The 22,105-nt window shown below is 43.3% G+C and overlaps 1 protein-coding gene across 1 annotated transcript; it reads left to right on the top strand.

Moving 5' to 3' along the window:
• The first annotated feature begins 8,562 nt into the window (after positions 1-8,562).
• Positions 8,563-21,881, top strand: LOC132320872 (E3 ubiquitin-protein ligase TRIM36-like). Its single transcript, XM_059834497.1, has 12 exons — positions 8,563-8,582; positions 9,298-9,331; positions 9,969-10,202; positions 11,491-11,498; positions 13,443-13,770; positions 15,225-15,371; positions 16,469-16,564; positions 17,505-17,758; positions 18,420-18,544; positions 19,099-19,392; positions 19,695-19,992; positions 21,527-21,881. Exons 1-12 carry the CDS (start codon positions 8,563-8,565, stop codon positions 21,879-21,881), a joined length of 2,193 nt encoding a protein of 730 aa, XP_059690480.1.
• The last annotated feature ends 224 nt before the right edge of the window (positions 21,882-22,105 follow it).

Below are 22,105 nucleotides of genomic sequence, written 5' to 3'. Positions count from 1 at the left end.
AGTTAGTAAGTTCCTCAGAAACTTGTTGTCTAGGTGCAGAAAAACTAAAAAAGACCTATCCTGAAAAAGAGAAGAGCCCTGTACCTAGAGCACAATATTCTATTATTCTGTCTTTAGATATGAATCAAAGGGGTACATTTGTAGAAGATCAAAAGAGGAGTACTATCTTGTTCTTGTCTGTTTGCCATTTGCATGAAGGGATACTGGGGTTTGGACACGGAATTTTCCCTGCAAACAAGACCTTTACTGAATTTCTCCATCCTTCTGGCAGATCCAGGTAGCTGTTTCAGGAGCACAGCGGCAGAGGGAGGGGGAAGAGGAAAAGGAGAGGAATGCTTTTTAAGGGTAACCACATCGTAGCTGTCAAGTTTTTAAAAGGTAATGTGCATGGTGACTGCATAAACTGCCATATGATCCATCCAGCTGTGCCAAATGCGAGGTAATAGGTAAAAAAACTCTCACGCACTCCCCAGATTTGCTGCCAACCTTGACCAACCTTGACTGTATACCTTTTATGACTCATGATGCCCCAAATATGTCTCAATTTCTGATGATTTTTTTGGGGGCAGGATCTTAGAGACACGTTGCTGAGCAAAAGAGTTGCTGCTCATAAGGTATTTTAATAAACCCAGTAGAATAGCATGGGAAAGACCCCAACAGTAGTAGGTGATATATTATGCTTCTGAAAAAGTAGTTTTTTCCTCTTGATGATGTTTGAAAAATCCACATATCACTTTTCTCACTGAACGTAGCCGAAGCCAATACTGTCAGAGCAGGAGCGGGGAGTGGGGGGAAGGACAGAGACAGAGAGAGAAAGTCTGATCAGTGTGTGCTGGTCCACAACAGAAGAAGGAACCAACTACTAAATAGTTCTCCTAGTTTCAAGAAGGATTAGGTCTTACTGGAAAAACCTCACAAATGGGTGAAGCATTGCCACCAAACCAGAATTCTCCTCTTTGATTCACAATGAGCACAGGAGGTTGTGAAGAAAGCAGTGAAACACAGAAAGTGCTGTCGATTGACTTAAAAACCCTCCCACGAATGGGACAATAATAGTACTTTATAAGCTTGGTCATAGTAATAATTTTTGAAGAGGGTACTGAACAGCATGGGTCAAAAGAAGGATGGGAAAGGACAGTCCAGTTAGGAGACATGTTCTCAGCTGTCTCTCAGACCCCCAGATAGATACGAGGCTAGCAAGACATGCGACAAACACTGAAAGTATCCTGAAAAAGGCAGTGTTTTAAAAAGCGTTAAACTGAAAAGATGAAACCAAAAGAAAACCAAACCGAAAAACCAAAACCACACTCCCCAAACCAGAGCAATTGCACACGATGGAGGTGCTCCCACCGCATACAGAGAAATCTAAGCTACTCATCTCAACACAATTTATGAAACATTCTCATAATCAAGCAATACAGGAAATTCCTTCCACGAACGGGGAAGACAGTCTAAGCTCTCAGTAACTATGGTATTGGCAGATTCACGTCCCACCAAGCCAACTCATGCCAAAACAAACAAACAAATCCAAAACAAAAAACACCACATGGAAAACAAACCAAGACATTCCCAAGCACCCCAGTCTTCCATGTTCCCCTCACTGCACTTCTATGAAACATCTCACAAATCAAAGAAAGTTAGCAGAATAATGCTCTTCATCTAGTACAGAATATTTCTTTAACTTTTTTAACAGTATATGAAGATGTCCAAGACTTAAAAGCATTACATTTTGAACTACACAGTGCCTAAAGAGCACAGAAATAAGAAAACTCTCTTTCTAGAGTAATTTCTACACTGCAAAGCTAGGAACCAATTTTTTTAGCAGTGCAGTAAATGTCGAGAATGTATCAGACTGTAAACGATGCCAAATGCCACTGAAAACACTTAGGACACCACTTTCTGTTATTGCTATTCAGTGTATATTCATTCTGTCACATAATTACCATCTGGAGAATTCAGAGACTTACATTTATATAATTTCATAGTCTTTCATGCGACTATTTAAAGGAACCACCAGACAAAAATACAAAGAGACTGTCTCTTCTATTTTTAATCACTTTCAAAAAAATTAACAAGTTATGCTTTGCAAGGCAGTTAAATAAAGAAATTAGAATGAGTGCCTAATACTGAGCCCCTTCTATACAAATGATTCAACTAAACATGAGTACGGGTGAAATGCTTTCAGTACTGCACATACTAAGAATTCCTTCCTACATTACAGAAACACACATCTAGACTCATCCTTATACTGAATGGCTTTTACACAGATGAAAACACCAGTACAACAACAGGGCACAACATGAGCTTTGAAAAAGGAAAACAAAGACAAAACTAACACTGACAAAGAAAGGTATAAGATGAAAAATACCAGGTTAGATCTTGCAGTGTAGTATTTTTCTTCTGAATTGTCCAAAAATCACTCCTGCCAGGCTGTTTGTTAGACAGAGATCAAGACACTCAAGTTATTTACATTGTGACTGAAAGCCACGTAGACACAAAGGGAAAGTTTCTTGCTAAAACAAAAGTTGTTAGTTGAAACTCAAACCATGTTAAGCCAGTTCTGGGGATGGAGGTAAAACACAGCGAAGGGTACGGTCACATTACCAGACACTACCGAGTCACACCAAAAGAATGGATTATTGTTCACCACCTGAGCTGTGGCAATGAGCGACAAACTGCCTCAGTTAGAGGCAAGTATGTGCCAGTTCCACATCTCCAGGCACCACCACCAGTAACTCCTTATGCTGCAGCGGTCCACTCCTTTGGCTTATAAACATCAAATTTAAGCATGCTTTAGTGAGACAGAAGCAAAAGGGTCAGAAGAACTGCTGTAAGGAAAAGGGATCCACACTGTTAGTGCTGGAGGAACAGACAGGCACCTCTTGCTCCCGCTTGCATTTAAAAGAGCGTGTAGGTTGTTACAAACTTCTCCCTCAGCCTGCTTTGTGCTAAGGCTCTTTGCTGGAGCAGCCATTCTGTGAACAGAGCTCTAGTTCGCATTTGACATGCCACTTTAAATTGTCCATCGGTTCTATATCTAATGACAAAATACAGTTTTTCTTTGGTCTCTAGACCCAACATCATCATTTCCAAAATCATTGCTCTGTTTTATCTGGAAAGGACAGATCAGGACTGCATGCTTCATTCTGATAGGAGCAGTGGACCAGTTAATTGCCCTCTTCAGAAAGATCCAAACAAGCAATCAGGGATCTTCCCTACAGGCAGGGAGATGAGGCAAGTTCTTTGGACAGGTTTCAAATACCCAAACTCCAACAGGAGCAGACCATACTAAGAGATTTCCTTATCAGCAGAATTAATCTGGATCCTTCAAGTCCCTTCTTGGAGCAGCAAGGGCTTCTGCCATTCCAAAGTGCAAAGGCCCTGATTGCTAACCCACAAGGTAGGAAAAGGCTCTGCTCCTCCCTCCCAACAACACCGGACAAAGAAGTGCTCTCCAAAGTGGTGCTTTAGTCCCTGCAGAAAATCCCTCTCCCCGGTTTAGCAACTCAGGTTCCTAAGGTGCAAGGAAAACACGTCTCTGCCCCATGAAGCTGTCCGCTAACTGGTTTGGTTTGGTCAGTAACTGATAAAGCAAGAAAGAAACAGAAAAAGTATTTTTAAAACTTCAGCTTCTTCCTTAACATCTCTTTGCAATTATGATTCTGTGTCTGTAGAAATAAATGACATTCTTAAGGAGCCAAGCATTATAATTTGAACTATACGATGCTACTAATTGTATTTTCTTTATAATCCAGACAATGCAACAGGGGAGCAAAGCCAGGATAACTTGGAATCAGTTCAAAAATCTTTTGGAGTTAACTGATGAGTTTATGGTGAAACACTGACTTCATTACCATGTTTAAGAAACACTTGTATAACCAGGGCTCCGAAATGATGTTGGTATGCAGTCATGTCAAGGTCTAAATAACATATCTGAAACAACTGCCTAAGTCCTACGTGAGATGTGGTAAGCTATTCTCCTCTGTCTCCAACGGGCACTAGAACCTGCAGACCACCTGTCCAGCCGTTGCTGAGGAAGAGCAAGATCACATACAAACTCATACACCCAGAGCCAGCTGACCCACTACCAAAGGACAAGGCACCGGGAAGGAGATTTTAGTACAACGACAGAGCAGTACAAGGAAACCTACACCAGAAATCCCACTCACATGTAGTTTGTAGCCTTCAGAAGAGGAATTACATTCCCAGCTACACACCCTTCCCAAAACCAACTCAGAGCAAAGCCAGTGTCCCTCCCACCTATGCACTAAGCCAACTTTTTCACCTCAACACCTGCCTTAGAAAAACAAAGAGAACACAGAAGTCTGCAGTAAGGAAGCAAAGGAGTGTCTTTTTTATCCAGGAATGTGAAGAAACTGCCCAAGTGCACAAGTGTGGAAAGCAACAGTCTCCACAGAAGAGAGGAAGCTGCTGCAATCGTGTGCGTGAGGCAGCACAGACACCTTTTCCCTCACTGCTTGAGTTCTCACACCCCTTGTACTGACAGGTCCGTACGATGAAAACATTGGCAACACACCTTCACAGAATACATCAACTGCCAGACTCGGCGTGGCTCAAGTGTCAATACAAGCACAAGGGAGAGAAACATTTGAATATGCACATGCATTCTACAATTAAAAAAATAACTCTATAATTAAAGGGAATGATATACTTGGCAATGAGGTATAAAGCATAGGGGAAACCCACAAGACCAAGGGCTGTTGCTTAGCACATACATCACACCTGGCAGAGCCCACAAATAAGGGGTCTTGCTGCATATAGTGCAATGGCACCAAAAGATCCAGGACCAATATGTTACTTGTCAGAAAAATCACTACCAACTTCAGTAGCACTAAGGAGGTATGCTACACATCTTGGATTTCTCCTCCTCCACAGACATTTGCAGGGAATAATGTGCAGAGCATAGCCCACGCTGCTTGCAACTCACGAACTCACGATGTGGCTCCGTCTCTTCCCTCAAGGGTGGACCAAATTTTACTTGACCAACTACAGAGGAGAAAAGGAAAACAAGAATCGAAGTTGGACTGTAATTAGACCCAATTCAGCTCCAAAGGCTAACCAAAAAGGCAAATCCAGTTTAATGAGTGCATCACAGCCCCACTGATGGAAACTTCTGACACAGGCACACCCCCAACTTGTGCCTGCTGGAAACTAAGGGGCACAGAAAGTACTCTTCTGTCACAAAGGCAGCACGATCGCCACTTGCCCCACCCGCTCATTAGGAAGGATGAGGAAAACCATTCAGCAAACAAGGCCGTCAAGTGCCCTCTTTAGAGCACCAATACAGATGTAATTTAGAGAAAACACGTTCTTTGGGGCGATTCAATAGCACTAAAGAGCCGTGAATGAAGTTTGGAGAGAGCTTATCGCATCTTCTAGGAAAGCTCTTTGGCAGACGCTCTTTAACACTCCTTCCCACAATTTTAGCTTCAGAAAAGACAACTAAAGCTCCAAGGATTGCTCTGATTTAATTCAAGCAAAAGAATGACCACAGTTTGGGGGATGGAGTCTGCTTTTAATGGCCAGCGATCAACCACCTCCTTTCCTGGTTTCTAAAGGACTGTTTCAGTTCAAAAGCAAAAACCACAACAAGAGACTAATTTAAGGCAGAAAAATCTTCCTCTGCCATTCTGCTACCTAGCACAATCTGGCATCACTCCGAATATCCCTGCTGCAGTGGCGTATGAAGCGATACCAAACAGCTCTCAGAAGAGCTCAGGTTGCGTCCTGTTCAGTTAAGATGAAGCAATAGTGACATTTGCTGAAGTGCTGACAAAAGGGGCATTCAAATGTTTTACACTAATGTTTCTTTTGCATAGTCATCTAGAAACTATATCCGTAAGTGAAACAGCGTAAGTTTTTCTTTTCCTGAATATCACTAAAACTGTTTCTATATACGTCAGCTATGCAGAATACGAGTTGAAATAAGTGAATATCAATGATTATTTTAAGAATAGTTAATGTTGTCATAGTACACATGCTTACAGTTTATTTCAGAGCGTGTCTTTTCTCCTCTCCCATTTCTAATTGTCAAATGAATCCTCTGAGGCACTACCAGAGGCTAGAAGTGAACAATAAAATACTTCAATTCCAAAATATATTCACTTTAAAGCCAGTATTGTGTACCTGGTTTTTAGCAGGTTTCTTTAGCATAATAGCAACAAAGACAGACAGAAATCAAGCGGAAGCTAAAAATAAAGATTGCATGTACTTTTTAGTACATGAAAGTTAGAATTATTTGGAGACATTTTATCTGTAGAGTGTCTTTAACTTCAAGACAAGGGTTTTTAAAACACTGGATTTGAGCAAGTAAAGACAATGCTGGCCGGCATTTGTCTTTGCTCAGATAACATTTCCTTTTTGGCCTCTCAGTTTAACGGTATTGATAGTTGGAAAGTCTTCACTAACATACAGTTAAGTATGAAGACAGGATGCAGTAACAGAATATCTGTTTTCTCTTGTTTATGAAACACTTCAGTCCTGCACCGCTTATCACCTTCCATAAGCGTGCTGTTTCTTCCCAGCTGTTAAAGCAGAAAGTCAGAAACTTTGTCTTTGACAAAACCTGTAGGTGAAATGGAGTTTCAGAGTATTCCAAGAGAGAAAATAGAATCTGCAAGAAACACATACCAAACTGCTTGACAAAAACAACTACAGGATCGTTCTCTCCTTCTCATAAGAAAGCAAATCAGGAACAAAAGAACAAGTTCTGCAGAGGTAGAACACGATTTTTATGAATGCTTGCTTTGCAGATGAAGGGAAACATAATTCCACAAAGAAACAGAAAGCAGAATGCACGCCAGAACTCGGGACTGGAGAAGCAGTCCACACAACTGCTGCAAAATTGTTGAAGGACAACCGCAAACAAAATTTTAAAGTGTTTTCATCTCTTTCTCTTTGAGTGTCTCTCCCCCAAATATAATGAGTTTTGCTAAGGGCCTGGACGTGTGACAGAGCAGCACAACCAAAAGTAAAAGCAACCCTTGAGCCTGTTCCCAGATCACAAAACATTCTGTGGCTCAAGAAATCATAAGCATTTAGTTTTGTCGGCAAACGAAAACTTAATCTGAGTCTGTGATTAAAATGTATTCCCACCTCAGGATCATCGTCATCAAAATCACGGTAAGTGGAATGCTCAGAATTATTCATTTTATCCAAAAGTTCAATAGCAAGACTTGGATTTAATGGCTGGGTAACAAAAAGGATGCTGAAAGACAGAAGGAAAAACACAGATTAAAATTCCAACCACTCATATTAAGCATATTTTAATTTTAGAACTTAAAAAAAATCCCATACATAAATTTATACCTGTAGTAACTTTTCAGCTGTCGGTCCTTTTTTAGGATTTTTTCCTAAGTACCATTTTCACAGAATGATGGAAACTATTGGACCTGTAAAAGGAAGTGGTAGTCGTGAGAATCAATTGCCCAGTGAACTACATGATCATTATCTACTGAAACAGAAAAGTACTTGCCATTTCATTTTGTCCTTTAATTCAGGAGGCTGGAAGTTGCTTTCCATCATTAGCAGAAGCGCTCTAAAAAATCCAACAGTATTTCTGTGGGTTACATGGCAGTACATATCTGACATGAATTTTGAAGACATTGTTTAGTTGGCAGGAAGAAGTCCATCCGTTTAAGAGATGCTACCAGGACAACATGATGCATTTATGCAGCAAAAGGAGTTGTCACAATTTCTATCACGTACATCCAGAACACTTACAACCCACTACCCTTGCAGTACCCCCAAACACCACAAGCACCCATGTAGCCACTACTCCAGGTGGATGATTTGGGGAGCTGTACTTACACACCGCGCTTTAACCCCTTGCTAACCTCACTGGATGTAGGTCAAACATTGGATGGAGACTGAAGCTCAGCAAGCTCTATAGCAGTTATTCCAGATGCCCACAGATCACAGAGGTGGTTATAGACACCTTTTCTTCCTACTGCAGCAACTTCTGGCACCATCCTAAAGGGTAAAAGACATTTTTAGATAAAATTCTCGCCCCAAATCAAACATTCTTCTGTACGCAGCAGTTTACTACTCTTTTTCCTAAAGCTCTCAACCTGTAAGCTCACAGCATATACACTTACAGATGTGGATATAGACACATGCGTGCATGTGTGCGCGTGTGTGTGTAAAAAGTTACGTAATGTATCCATGAAGTTCTCCTCAATCACATTCTAGTAACTAACAGGCAGTTTCCAAAACAGCTATTTAGGCTGTGGGACAACAGGAGGAAAATGTGTGCTCTAGGTTTGTCCACGCTAGCAACACCCACCTCTGCTGGCATCTACACCTCTGGCATGAAGTGCAGAATGGTTTGCCTTGCTGTGCCACCAAAGACCAATTTCTTCACACTGTTTCAAAGGTGGCAGCAGAGCCAAAGGGGCTTTGTTCTGGTCTGCGGCTGATAGTTTATTTTGGTCCCAAATAAACCACATCCGATGTCAGCGATGGGTAGTGTGCCAATGTAGACAAGGGCTTAGGAAGAGCTACATCCTTTAAAGCCTGCCTGTAACATCGGGAAGTTTGGGGATGGCGGAGGTGGTTAAGGGGTAATAGAGTTATTCACAAGCTTGCAAATTATTACTCAAAACATAGTTGGAAGGCTCACAACTCACGTCCTTACCAGTCCATTCTCCCCCCGCCTCGGTTAAGTAACATGTTTCAGTTTGAATATACAGACTGTGCATTACTGGCATTATCAGAATCATTTCAAGCACAGTGTTTTGTATTTTTATGAAGGTGGTTTCTAAAGTAGATGTGAAATAACATCTTTACATGTGTTCTCTAGTTCTTTGTAACACCAGGCGTGCAGAAACATCACGGGCGTGGCCGCTGCCGCTGCGGGCGTGGCCGCCCCGGCGCCGCGCCCCTGGTGCCCGGGGGGAGCCTGGGGACGCGGCCGCCGGGTCGGGGTTTGTCGTCCCCTCCGCTGTTGCGCCCTGTGCTGCGGGGGGGCGGGGGGGGCGGTGGATTGGGGGGTGTTTGCCCCCCGCGGTGTGCGCCGGCAGCCTCGTCCCTGCCCGGCTGGGAGCGGCACCGGCGGCAGCCCGAGGTGCTGGGGCGGCGGGCAGGGCTGGCCCCTAGATCTTCAGACGGGGCTCGGTGCTGGCGGGGGAACCGCATAAATAAAGTCGGTCTGGTCTGGCGGCGGGCTGGACGGTGAAAACCCACCCGAGAGGGGACGAGCGGGCGCTGGGCAGCCGGTGTCCGCGCCCGCCACTTGATGCTTCGCTGGGTTTCGGTTGCCGTTGGCTCTCCCGGCAGATACTCCGGCCTCGGAGCGCAGTGCCAGATGGCTGTGGGGTCATTAAATTACTGAAGAGCTGCACAGATCCACGGGCGCCTCTTTGTGCAGGAAATAAATAAACAAACAGATAATGTTCCGGACTGGAACTATTAGCCTAACGAAGTCAAGGCAGTTCCAGTGCTTAAATGTGGATTACACGGTGGGAAAGCCTGTTGTTTAACCAGTCTGACACTTAATTTCTTTTTTCTCCCTCCCCCACCCCCCCTTCTTGAAAAGCGAGCGAGCGAGCTGAGTTAAACATATGGATTCCTATTGTTAAGAAGTATGGATGCTTTCGTTTCACTAGGTCCTTGAGTGGAATTAAGACTACTCCCCTCCTCTCCTTTCCTCCCCTGCAAGGCAGACATGACCTAAAGATGAACCGAGTTTGCCTAGTGGCGGTGTTCATTTCAGTTGAAAGGAATGTTGTCAGTGCTTTCATAAATGTTAATTGAGATTTGTTTGCAGCGTTAACCAGCGGAATGCCTCAAACCAGCTAGAATGTGCGATTCTAGAATAGAACGATTATTCTAGAGAGCTGGGCTTTTGTGACATACAGACATACAGCTGTGCAGTAAGTCTTGCTGGCTCACGTTTTCTGCACTTACACTTGTTTTTCCCTCTTTCTGTCATGAAGGTTACCATTAAGGGTATCGAAAGAGAGCTCATCTGCCCAGCATGCAAGGAATTATTTACCCATCCACTGATCCTTCCTTGCCAGCACAATGTCTGTCACAAATGTGTGAAAGAAATACTCTCTGCATTTGAAGACTCTTTTGCTGATGGAGGCTCTGAATCCTCTAATCAGAGTAGCCCTCAAATTCAAAGCTCTTCTTCCAGCATGGACAGGATTAGTAGATCAGGTACGTATCGGAATTTTTGCGTGTTTTCCTTATTTTATGTGTTCGACTGACTTGAGCCGAATTGCGTCTGCATTGGTAAAATGTCTTCCCGGTACTCCTGATGCAGTTAAAGAGATGACTTAGGGATAGTGCGAGTCTTGTTCATTCTGTGGCGAGAACAATGGGAATATTTTTAAGGACAGTGCACTCTATTTCATATATAATAGATCAGTCTTTGTGGCGTCCTGTAAATCTTTGTAACCATTGTATTTGTTTATTCCTGTATTTCAGTTACATTGAGATGCAGTAGCATCACGTTCAATAGCGTCGCTGTTGAGGTGTAGATTTCAGCAGTTTTATTGCCTGTCAGTGGTACTGTTGAGGTGGTTCTCTCAGGTTTCGGCCAGCCTAAATTGAGTAGTTCGACTTCCTTCTGAGCCTCTGCAGACTTTGCAAATGATGGGTTTGTCCTACCCAATTCATTACGCTTACAATAAATCATTTTCCATAGACGATGGTTATTGCACGGTTGCAGAATTGGGAGACAGATGACTGTAAGAAGACTGCGCTAACCGCCTCTTCCAGTGTGGTCTGCTCTGGAAGCTTTAAGGAGCACTCCTCATGCTCTTTGTGATGTCACACTAGAAAGATTCTTACAGCTGTTGTGTAATCCACAGATGAGTTGTTCTTTTACACAGATACATCGAAAGTACTTCTTGAAAGAAACCTCATCTTGGCTTTTAGGCTTCCTTCTGACGTAACTGTCCACTTTAAAACCGCAGTCCGCAGTGATCTGGAAGAGTCGCCCACAAGACAAACCCTAAAGCTGTGTCTTGTATTTCGTATGTTACTAACGTTCATCATCCCCTTCCCAGTTTTCAAAGCTCAAATATTTTATTTCACCCACTTCTTTTAAACAACTCTTGAGTTGTTAGTACTGGTACTCTTTCAGGATCAGTTTGATAAGCAAATGCTGTGTTTGCTGTAGCTTGGCAGGTTGAGGCTTGCATCATTTGAGGGAATCCCCAAACGAAATAGCTAGTTGTCTTCATTACAGTCCTGTTTTCTGGATATGGGGTGCACAGCCCCACAATCACTGTTTAGCTCTGCATACATTTCAGCTGCTTTCTCAGCTCTCTCTACCTGCAGCGTTATGTGAAGTTTGAACGAAGAGAGCCCACTGGTGACTGCCATCTCCCAAATCCAAGTCTAGTCCCTTTTTTCCTCAGTAAGCATAATGTTCTGTCACGGCATTGTATGCATGGACTGAAGCGGTCACCGGTTTCCGCTGCAGCTGTCCACTACATGGTTTTACAACGTGGACATCAGGGCACCAGGTTGGGTGCCTAAGGAGTGGTGGGCGCACCGTGGGTGACCTGGCCTCCTTGTGAGAACTGTGGCTTGCCAAGTGTGGGAGTATCAGACAGGCTGTGCGTGGGGACCAGGCCCCCCATGCTGCTTTCAGCAGTGTAAGTAAGGAGGTAATCCTTAATCTTCCGTGGAAAGCTGCCCTCCAGCTTGCTCTCTGTCGGGCAGTAGAAATAGTGATCTAGCATGATGGGGTGCGCAGGCAGTGCTGTGGCACCGTCCACGCTGTGCACAGAGGAGGCAGAGCTCCCTTGGGAACCTGACATTTAGATGCTACTAGATGTCACCCATACTGTTCTGTTAATGCAGTCTAGCTGTTCTGCTCAGAACCTACAGAAAAGCATGAGACCAGCTGAGTTTGAGACTGACATTTATTCATGCTCTGGTTGTGGCTTCTTAGCTGATAGTGATGCATAACTACCATGGGGTACATTTTGAAGATTTTTAAAGGAACTAGTTTCTTACAGGAGTGTTGGTTTGTTTTTTTAAAGAGACTGGAAAGGGCGTGAGAGGTAGGGAGGTTTTGGATTGTTGGGTGAAGCACCCACAGAAGAGTGACACAAGGCAAGTGTCTTTTGGATAGCATCAAAGGACACTTCAAAAAGAAATGAAGCATCAACATTTCTGATGGGAAGATACTCACTAAATACAGATGGGACCAAATTTCACTTTCTGAAGAAGAACCAATTTCAACACTAAGAATTCAGCTTGAAGTCATACCTCTCTCTATTTACAAATTAGTTATACCAACATGCAGTCATCTCAAGGGGATCTTAAAACCATGCTCCAGCTCGAGAGAATGGTTTTTTATTTCTTTGTAAGGGGAGGCTGAGAGGATACATGTTAAGCGTAAACACTGGCTTAACCTGCTTCAGTAATACATAAAGGACTAATTTTGATAGTTGTGCCCTGTGGGTTCATGAGTGAGACATGGGGATGCACTCTCTGTTTGATAGCCTCAAGAATGTTACCCTGTAAATAGTTTTTGGGTCTGTGTGAGCCATCCCCTGGAACAGGCTCCAAAGAATCCCTAGGCTTGCGACTTGACTTGAGCCTTGGATCACTTTATTTTGGAGAAGAGGGGAAATTTGTGCATAGCTGTTTCGTAGGAGGGCAGCTTCTCTACTGTCCCCTTTTGAAATGAAAAGAGATAAGCTGTACCCTTGTGTAACCATGCAGATCTGTGGTTCCCCAGTTCAAGGTAGAGGAATCTCTCAGACATAACCGTCTCAGCATCCCCTTTGGTGTGCGGGGCTTACTTAGCAGCCCTCCTTTATCAAGGCCGTTCAGCAAGGGCCAAGTCAGCCTCTACGTATTTGGACTGAATGATTTGGCTGAGATTTCGTACTGGTGATATCTAGTTCTCTTGTTTTCCTCTTTAGATTTTTATGATGCCTCTTGGGGTAAGCCAGGTAAGTTTGACTCGGCCAAAGCAAACTTCAGGGAGCTCCAAGTTGGCTATATTTGTCTGGGAATAACCAGTCTCACTCTGGGAATAGACATCTTACACTTCAGCGTGTTACGAAGCTGTTGCTCTCTATGTGGGCAGCCAGTTAGCCTAAAACCAACTGGTTTCCGGAAGGTTTTGTGTTTAGTCTTTTGAAAGGCTGCGGCTTGAGTGCATGCAAAACTAGACGAAGAAGATAGGATTGGAATAGCTAAATTAACCTTACCGTAGAATTAAGTTTTAGAGCAGTAGTTTGTAATGCCCCCTGAACTCAGACATTACACTACCTTGTCATGGCAAATGTATTCTCTTTGGCTTGGCAGAGTGCATATGAATTGGTATTGTACTGGTTTGGATGATGTGCTACGATAGTTTGAAATTGGTTCATAAATTCCTGTGCTTCTCCCTTTAAAATCTAAACCTCTTCTGTTTACACTCCTCCTAAATCAGGATTTGGTGTCTACAGAGGCAGAAAACGTAACTCACTGACTCCTAGATCGAGTCTGTTTCCTTGTCCGGGTTGCCAGCGGGATACTGATCTCGGAGAACGTGGCATCAATGGCTTATTTCGCAACTTTACTTTGGAAACCATTGTGGAAAGATACAGACAGGCAGCCAGGGCAGCCGTTGCTATTATGTGCGATTTCTGCAAACCTCCACCTCAAGAGGCCACAAAGAGCTGCATGGACTGCAGGGCAAGCTATTGCAACGAATGTTTCAAAATACACCATCCTTGGGGAACTGTGAAAGCCCAACATAAACATGTAGGACCAACCACCAACTTCAGACCCAAGGTAAGTATCCCGTATCTTACAGAATTTGGGTTGCAGCATTTGCATATAGCTTCAGACATATCTGTGCAATGGTAGTTGCTTTTTGGGACCGTTGTTCCTTTTTTGACTATTGCTGTTATTCATTGAGTGAACCATAAGCTTTTGTTCTTGCTGACAGCATGACTGCAGTTTTGAACATGTCTGCCTGCACAGATGATTTTCCTGAAAGTTTCCTTCCCTCCTCGCACCTCCCCCCGAATCCAGCAGTCAATGACAATGGGATAGCTTATTGCATATTCTGCTGAATGACAGTCTTATGTACCAAGGTGCTAGCGAGACTGGTGTCTTTGGGCTTTTCACCATAGACTAAGATAACATTTGGGGCCTGAGAGTTGGTTTCAGAGATGGTTTGCAATTTTAGCTTAGTGTGTCCATATTTATGCTACTCACTTCTATTTTTGAGCCCTTTCCTGTCCTTTCTTGTATGTGTGTGCGTGTGTTAAAAGATGATGCTTTTAAAGCTTGACTGTTGGCACTGATGTCGTGTTCTCCTCCTTGACATGACACTGAAAAGCTTTCTCAAGAGCTTCTCTTTGGTAACACGGAGTAGATGGACCCAAATGTCTTTCAGTGCTCTGGAACGAGGCAAAGCATTTCTTTTTTTTTAAAACACACACGCACACATGTGCACAAGCACACCCACCCACCCCCACCCACCCCCTTTTAGACGGTTTTATCTGTTGCTTGAGCTTGGAGTTGAGCAGCACTTTTTTTGCCTCTTCGAGCAGTTACTTCAACGTGTTCAATTTTTGAAAGATTACTTTTAGCAAACACCAGCTTTTTCGCAATGCTGTTTAAGCTGGTACTGGAATTAACGCTCAGCATGAACAACTTGTAATTGGAGTCAGACAGAAAAAATGAAACACTGGAGCCTTTTATCTTTAAAATGACTGTGACTGGGGGTGTGGCTGCATTTCATCTGTTGCTCCAAGAGCAATGGCTATGTGGCTGATCAGAGTCTAGCTTAAATTTAAATCATTACAGTATTATGTCAACTCCTGCTTTAAGACAGTTCGTAGTTGTTTCAAGAGATGCTGGCATGGACACAGTTGAATTTGACAGCGTGGCTGTGTTATATATTGCATTTACAGCTCTGAACAGGAGTGTAGGGAGCTTGAGGCACGCAAACAACTTCAGGGATTAGCAAAATGGTTGATTGCAGTATGGAGGCTACATGATGTGTACACAGACATCGCTACAGGTTTACTCACTGTGAACCTCGTGAAACTGTGTGTGTTCATCTGCTGGCTTTCACTGGCATAGACAAATATAAAAGGTGGAAGATAAACTGAATATAAAGAATCCACTGATGAAATCAGATGCTGCTGTGGGGTGATTTAGTGTTTTGATGGTTTGTTGGCCACCTCAGTTTTTGGAAGTACACCTGCATTCTCTCTGCTCTCTTTTTTTTTCAGATTTTGATGTGTCCAGAACATGAAATGGAGAGGGTAAACATGTACTGTGAAATCTGCAGAAGGCCTGTTTGTCATCTTTGTAAACTGGGTGGATGTCATGCAAACCATAGAGTAACAACCATGAGAACTGCCTACAAAACCCTTAAGGTAAAAGTAAATATTGTTGGACCTGGCCTTAAGAAGGGGAAAAGTACTGAGCTTCTGGTGTAAGGGCAAACTCCCTGTGGCAGGAAGCCAGGATGTGTGTTTAGAGGACACTGAACCAGTCATGAGGCATGCTGTTGTGCAACATCTGTTAATATCTATATTAGTGTGACATAGCGCACTTCTGAGAAACTGTATTTTCTATGAGGCTTGAAACATAACCTCTTAAAAGTCCTTCCACCTTGTTTTAGCCAACTGTATAGCAGTACTGACCAATGCAAAAGGTTTAAGCAGTTTATACTTTACAATCTAGCTTTTTTAAGGTAAGTGTCCTTGTGGCTTGGATTAGCTGATACTTCAGAAGCACTCCTGAAAAATTTGCATTGGAAGTATCTGTTGGGACCTTGTATGTTTCTGAAGTTGCATAGCTGTTAATTCGCAGTACAACAGGGAAGACTTGCAAACATTGCTTTGTTGTTAAAGAATGATTGCTTCTACCTCCTCTTCTTCCTTCTCTTCCTCTCTTGCTCACAAGAAAAAAAAAAAGGGGGGGCGGGGGTGGGGGGGAAGACCAGACCAGCCTGCCTTGTGCTCTTTGGCCTCCTTGCCTGTTTGCAAGGCTTTTCCTGTACAGCTGTTAACTCTTGCAAGTCAGGAAATGCAGAGACACTCATAAGTTCATGCTTTGAACCACTCATTCTTCTAGCAAATCTTACTACAAATGAGTTAATAACTAACGTGGCTTTTCTGTAAGTTTTAGTAACGTCCTGAAGCCTCATGTTCCTAGCCTAAGAGAAGGTGGCACTTGTGGCTGGGGAAGACTGAGCCAGCTGAGGCTGTTACCTCTTGTCCTTAGAGGCTGTTACCTCTTGTCCTTAGAGGCTGTGCCCCCAGTCCTGCCCACATCAGTGGCCTGATGTCCCTGTGCAGTCATTGCGGGTCACTGAGCAATTCTCCGCAGGGTTGCTGCTCATAACTGGTGGCAGGCTGTTGTCCTCGCAACTAGATAAAGCGAGTGCTAGCTGGATGACCTGCCTGTGCTGGTTGTCGGTTTGGGTGGGATACCCTTCTTCTGCTAGCTCGCTGTTTTGTTTTCACAGGAGAAGCTTTCAAAAGATATTGAGTACCTCATCAGTAAGGAGAGCCAGGTGAAAGCTCACATCACACAGCTGGATCTGCTGCTGAAAGAAACAGAGGTAAGAGTGTCTTCCGTGTTGTCTGGGGATAGCCCTTGCAGGGACACAGCAGAGACTCAAACTGTTTTCACTGAAGTGTTTCAAATCCTTTGGCTTTTTTCAGTTAGCCAGTAAAACAATTTCTGAACAGTTTGTGTTAGTCCTGAATCACAAATGGTAAGACCTAATCCTGACAGTGTTGGAAATATGGGCAACATACAGAGGGAAGTTAAGTTTTGGGTGCTGCTGTAAATTTAATTGAAAGAAAGCTTGTTTGATACCTTAATCAAAGAGAGGTGGGTTAGACTTACAGCTCTTGTGTATTAACGGTGCTTCACAATTTACACTGGCTGTTTGCCGCCTTGAGGATGTTGCAATAAAGTCAGAATGAAGAGTCAAATCTCCCTGCAGAAGAGTCAGAGCTGGGAGCTCACGTACAAGCTGAAAAACACAATGGCAGAAATTGCAGGAGCTCCTGGCCCTGCCTGTATCTTGATAAAGATTGTCTCTGTGCTTTGTAGTTCCTTTTATCCAGGGCACTAGTTAGAGGTGACCCTACAGTTCTGAGGGCATATGTGAGAAGCTGGGCTGGACCCCCATCTCAGTGTGGTTGGGGAAGGTGGAGGAGCACCTAGCTCTTGGGCATGAAGACTTCAGAAACTGACCTGTTTTCACAGTGCTTTTCCATGAGCTGTTTAGACACATGCTATGCGTAACTCAAGACATAATCAGAGGAATACTTTCCTGCTCTTCGTTCTCTGTGTTGATCCAGTAAACGCTCACTAGCTTGGGTGCAGTGCTGATCACATTTTCAGTGCTGATGGGCATAACAAAGCTCATTAGTCTTGTCTGTCAAATGGATGACTAGATTGCTGTGATACCTTGAACAACTTGAGGTATGTTTCTGTAGACAGCCACAGTGCTGTGGAATCTGTCTAAAATGTCTTTCGTTCCCTCCTAGTGCAACAGTGAACGAGCTAAAGAAGAAGCATCTCAGAGCTTTGAGAAATTATCTCATGTCCTAGAAGAGAAGAAGTCCGCAGCTCTTAGGGCAATTGAAACTTCTAAGAATTTAAGGCTGGAAAAATTGCAAACGCAAGCAGAGGAATATCAAGGGCTCCTGGAAAATAATGGCCTTGTAGGATATGCTCAAGAGGTGCTTAAAGAAACTGATCCATCTTGTTTTGTTCAAACAGCAAAACAGCTTCATGACAGGTATCTTCATTATCTTCTGTTTGAAGTACAGATACTGTTCCAGGATGTCTGGTCAGTCATATTCTTTTGACACCTGCTAGCAAAGTACTGAATGCAGTACCTTGTATTGCAAAGGCTCAGAGATGGTCCCAGTACCATTCAGTAGAAATTGCTACATTACAGTGTGCGTTAAGAAACAGCAGTCAGGAGGGGCTCTGTCCTGTGACAACACGTGGCCTTGTTCAGTAGGACTGCACTGGAAGGGTAGCCCATTCAGCTCACTGACACATTCCTTTGCTCAGAGATTGTATCGGGTATTTGCAAGTTAATCTAACAGGTCTCTTCTGGCTTTAAAGTCTTTGATCTTAATAGCTGTTCTCCATTAGCGCTTCACATCTATTTTGTTCTTTGAACATAATGCCCCAAATTGTTAAAATGCTCTACCAGCTGAACGATTACCTCTTCATTATCTTTACACTGATACCTTTACACTGATGTACAAAAGACCTTAAATTTTGCATTTGAATTCTGTCTAGAGAGACAGAAGTTTCTGGGAGACATCAGTAAGTACATGAAAACAGAACTTTTTATAAAGCAAAACCTAGCATTTTTAGTTTAAGGAATGCACACATGTGAATTCCCTTTTCTCTGTTCTGCCATCCCTTTGCTTCTGTGCTTTCAGAATCCAAAAAGCTACTGAATCTCTGAAGAGCTTCAGGCCAGCAGCTGAAACTACTTTTGAAGACTTTGTGGTGGACATAGCTAAGCAAGAAGAGATCCTTGGTGACTTGTCCTTCCATTCCAATGGTAAATTGCGAGAGCATCAGGTCTTTCTCAAGTTACGACTTGAAGGGCTTCTCTGGAAAGAGGCAAAACTTATGCAGGGCTGCAGCTGCAGAACTCAGTCTTGTGACTTGCATTGTCCCTTCTGTCTCTGTGATCCACAAGGCATTACCTGGCAGCAATGCTAGCTTCAGCTTTGAAAAAGAAGCTAAGATGCCGTTGCATTCAGTACCAGTTTACATTGGCTTCCAAAACATTGTAGTTAAGTAATACTAGGTCTTCCTAGAAGCTTTTTGTTAACATGACAGAAAAGAATAGGCTTTTAGATGCTTTTTTAGCTGCCAGCAAAAATAAATAATACAACTTTCGAAGTAAAAACAGAAAGTAAGGGATTTATGTAAGTGCATGAATGGAACCATCCTCATCTGTACTCTTTAACGGATTGAGTCAGATTTCTGCCCCCACCCCCACCCCCCCCAAGTGCTATAGCCACTCAACAAAGGGCTTGTATGGTTAATTCTAAAACAACATATATCTAAATTTGAGGGTTTTTTTCTCCTGAATCTCTGGCATTCCAGGTCTAGAAATACCAGAAATCAATGAAGAGCAGAGCAGAATGTACAACAAAGCTCTGATCAGCTGGGAATGCCCTGGGAAGACAGACTCAGCTGATATCTATGTTCTTGAGTATCATAAGCTTAATGGAGAAGAGGAGAGTGCGACGTGGCAGGAGATCAAAGTTTGCAGCAAGAGCAAAGTAATATCTGATCTTGATGATGACAGCTCCTATGCCTTTAGAGTTCGAGGATATAAAGGGTCCATCTGTAGCCCTTGGAGCCGAGAAGTTATTTTGCGTACGCCTCCAGCTCCAGGTATTGGGTTTTCTTCTGTCCACAAGGTGTTGAATCTGTGTCTGTCGGTGTTAAGAGCTGTAGGTGGTTTCCAGTAGTTCCCAGACTTCTACTCTACTGTTACCGGTTGCGTAAATGTTTAGAAGCACTGTTAACAAACAGGTTAAGTAGGTGGCGTGCTGAGACCGTTTTAGCTTGCATGACGTTCCCTTAGCCTTTAAAAGTGAGAAATTCTGATGCCAGCATGACTTAAAATGTAGTTTATAAGCACAGAAGGCCAAATACTTAACTAAGAGGAAATTTTTTTGGATACTGTTTTTCAGTTTTCAGTTTTCTTTTTGATGACAAATGTGGGTACAACAGTGAACATCTCCTGCTGAACCCAGGAAGAACCTCTGTGGAAAGCAGGGCTGGATTTCCTCTACTGCTGGGATCTGAGCGCATGCAGGTCGGATGCTACACAACCCTGGATTACATCATTGGCGACACCGGGATTGCCAAAGGGAAGCACGTCTGGGCTTTTCGTGTGGAAGCCTATTCATACCTGGTGAAAGTGGGAGTTGTTTCTAGCAACCAGATACAGAAATTGTTCCATAATACCCATGATGTGACCAGCCCAAGGTAAATTGCAGACTCTTGCTCAATACATGTTTTATATAAGGAGATGGCTTTTTAAAAAATAAGTTAAGAGTGAGTCTGGTCGCAATTAGTACACAAGGTGAACCTAACTAGTGGAAAGTAGCTTGAAGGATATGCTGTAAGCAGGTTGTCCTGTTCATCCCCTGCTATTAGCAGAAAGGTGTTGTAATTATCCAGAGTCCTATTTTCATTCTTTTTGGGAAAGAAATGAGGTTCCTATAGATGTCAAGATGTGCCAGTTAAAGCAAGAAGGTAAAAAAAAAGCATCACTTGCAAGATTGAAGCAATGTTTAATTGTCAATAGTAAGACTCTGCCTTAATTTCCTTAGCATACTAGGTTTGGCAGCCATTCAGAGGTACAATGTTCACTGTGTGTATCTGTGTATCTTTGCTGTAGCTTGCGTCACGGTGGATTCCAAGTCACTGGCTTATCCCAGGCTATACACTTGCATATGGTACTGGAGTGCTACTGTTCCCAAGCCAAAGTACAGTGGACAAACCAATAAAAAGATTTCAGCTCTGAAGTATGGTTGTAGTAAGCCTGGATGTGTCTAGGAACTGCAGGCTGGGAAGCTATCTCCTGAGGACTCTTAACTTTTTCAGGAATGTAAAAAATGTATCAGCTTCCTCCTGTGTAACATACTGAAAGTGTAAGAACGCCTGTGTCTTGAGCTGCTTAAAGCCAGACGGAGGCTTTTTGCAAAGTGAGAAATTAGATCCTGATTTCCTGATTTCTTTTTCCTTATCCACACAAATACCTGGAAAACTTTGGCTGACACAAATCCAATCTCCCCCCAGACATCCCAAAAATGCAAACCTAGCTAGGGATTGTCGGCACAGAAGAATGTGTGCTTCTCCAGTGTGTCTTCATCTGGTGACAGAAGTAGGGGGCAAAAGCATGTAGACTGAACAAATCTGGCCACAAACTTTCCCCAGTAACCAGCTGGGAAACAGGGGTTCATGGAAACCTCCAGACAGAGCACTTTAAAAAAAACCAAACCACCAAACCAAAAACTTAAACCACTACTTTTTGTGTTGTGAATTTTAAAGACAATGTAATACGGCAGTGGTGAGGAAAACTCATAGGACAACAGTCATGTTAAATGTATTTACTCGTGTCATTTAACATTATGTAAATGAAGTTAAACATACCTTGTCTGTAATCATTAGTCATAGTCGCTAAATTACTTTTCAAGTTAACTAATTTGCTATACCTGTAGGTTCATTAATGATTACCTAGCATGAGTACATTTAGATACATCCGCTCCTTAGTAAAGCCTTCTGTGGTCTTGTCCTCGTTAGCGTTTAGCTGTTATTTATTGTCTGAAGTGGCCCAAGTGAGTGTTCTCCACCTACTAAATGCGTCTTCCCTCCTGGCTTAGGTATATTTTTACCCCACAAGGTTTTGCAGGTGACCATGTGGTGTTTCTTGTCTTACAAAAATGTTTTCTCCAGTTCACATCACTGATCCCCCTTCAGAATTTGACAAAAGCAAATGGTTGTTTTTCTGTTCTAGGTACGAGCAAGACAGTGGTCATGACAGTGGGAGTGAAGATGCCTTCTTTGACTCACCACAGCCTTTCACACTGGTCACTTTAGGCATGAAGAAGTTCTTTATCCCCACAACACCTGCTGCCCCCAAGGATCCAGCGAGCAGAATCCTTCCCCTGCCATCGTGCTTGGGCATCTGCCTCGACTGTGACAAAGGCAAGGTGGGGTTCTACGACGCAGGCCGTATGAAATGCCTTTATGAGTGCGAGGTGGACTGCTCTGGCATAATGTACCCAGCATTTGCCTTAATGGGTGGTGCAGCAGTTCATCTTGAGGAACCTGTCACAGCAAAGTACGGGGAGTACCACGACGACATCTAGTGCAGTGATCTCTTCCCATTGCTGTTCTGAGGTGGAAGACGAGAGAGAGCAGAAGAATTCTACCTTAGTTTTCACTCCTGATTAATTACATTCTGTCCACATGTTGCTTACAAGCCTCTGGGTCATGCTTTTTTTAAACAAACGGTTCAGACACGTCTCACACTAGTGGGAAATGTTCTTCCAGGAACTCTCCTGCCTTTCTTGTGATCTGTGCAATGCTTTTC

This window comes from Gavia stellata, unplaced genomic scaffold (assembly GCF_030936135.1).
Source record: "Gavia stellata isolate bGavSte3 unplaced genomic scaffold, bGavSte3.hap2 HAP2_SCAFFOLD_34, whole genome shotgun sequence".
In the NCBI taxonomy this organism is placed as follows: Eukaryota; Metazoa; Chordata; class Aves; order Gaviiformes; family Gaviidae; genus Gavia; species Gavia stellata.
The sequence above is the reverse complement of the archived record's forward strand: the minus strand, read 5'-3'. Positions and strand labels throughout refer to the sequence as shown.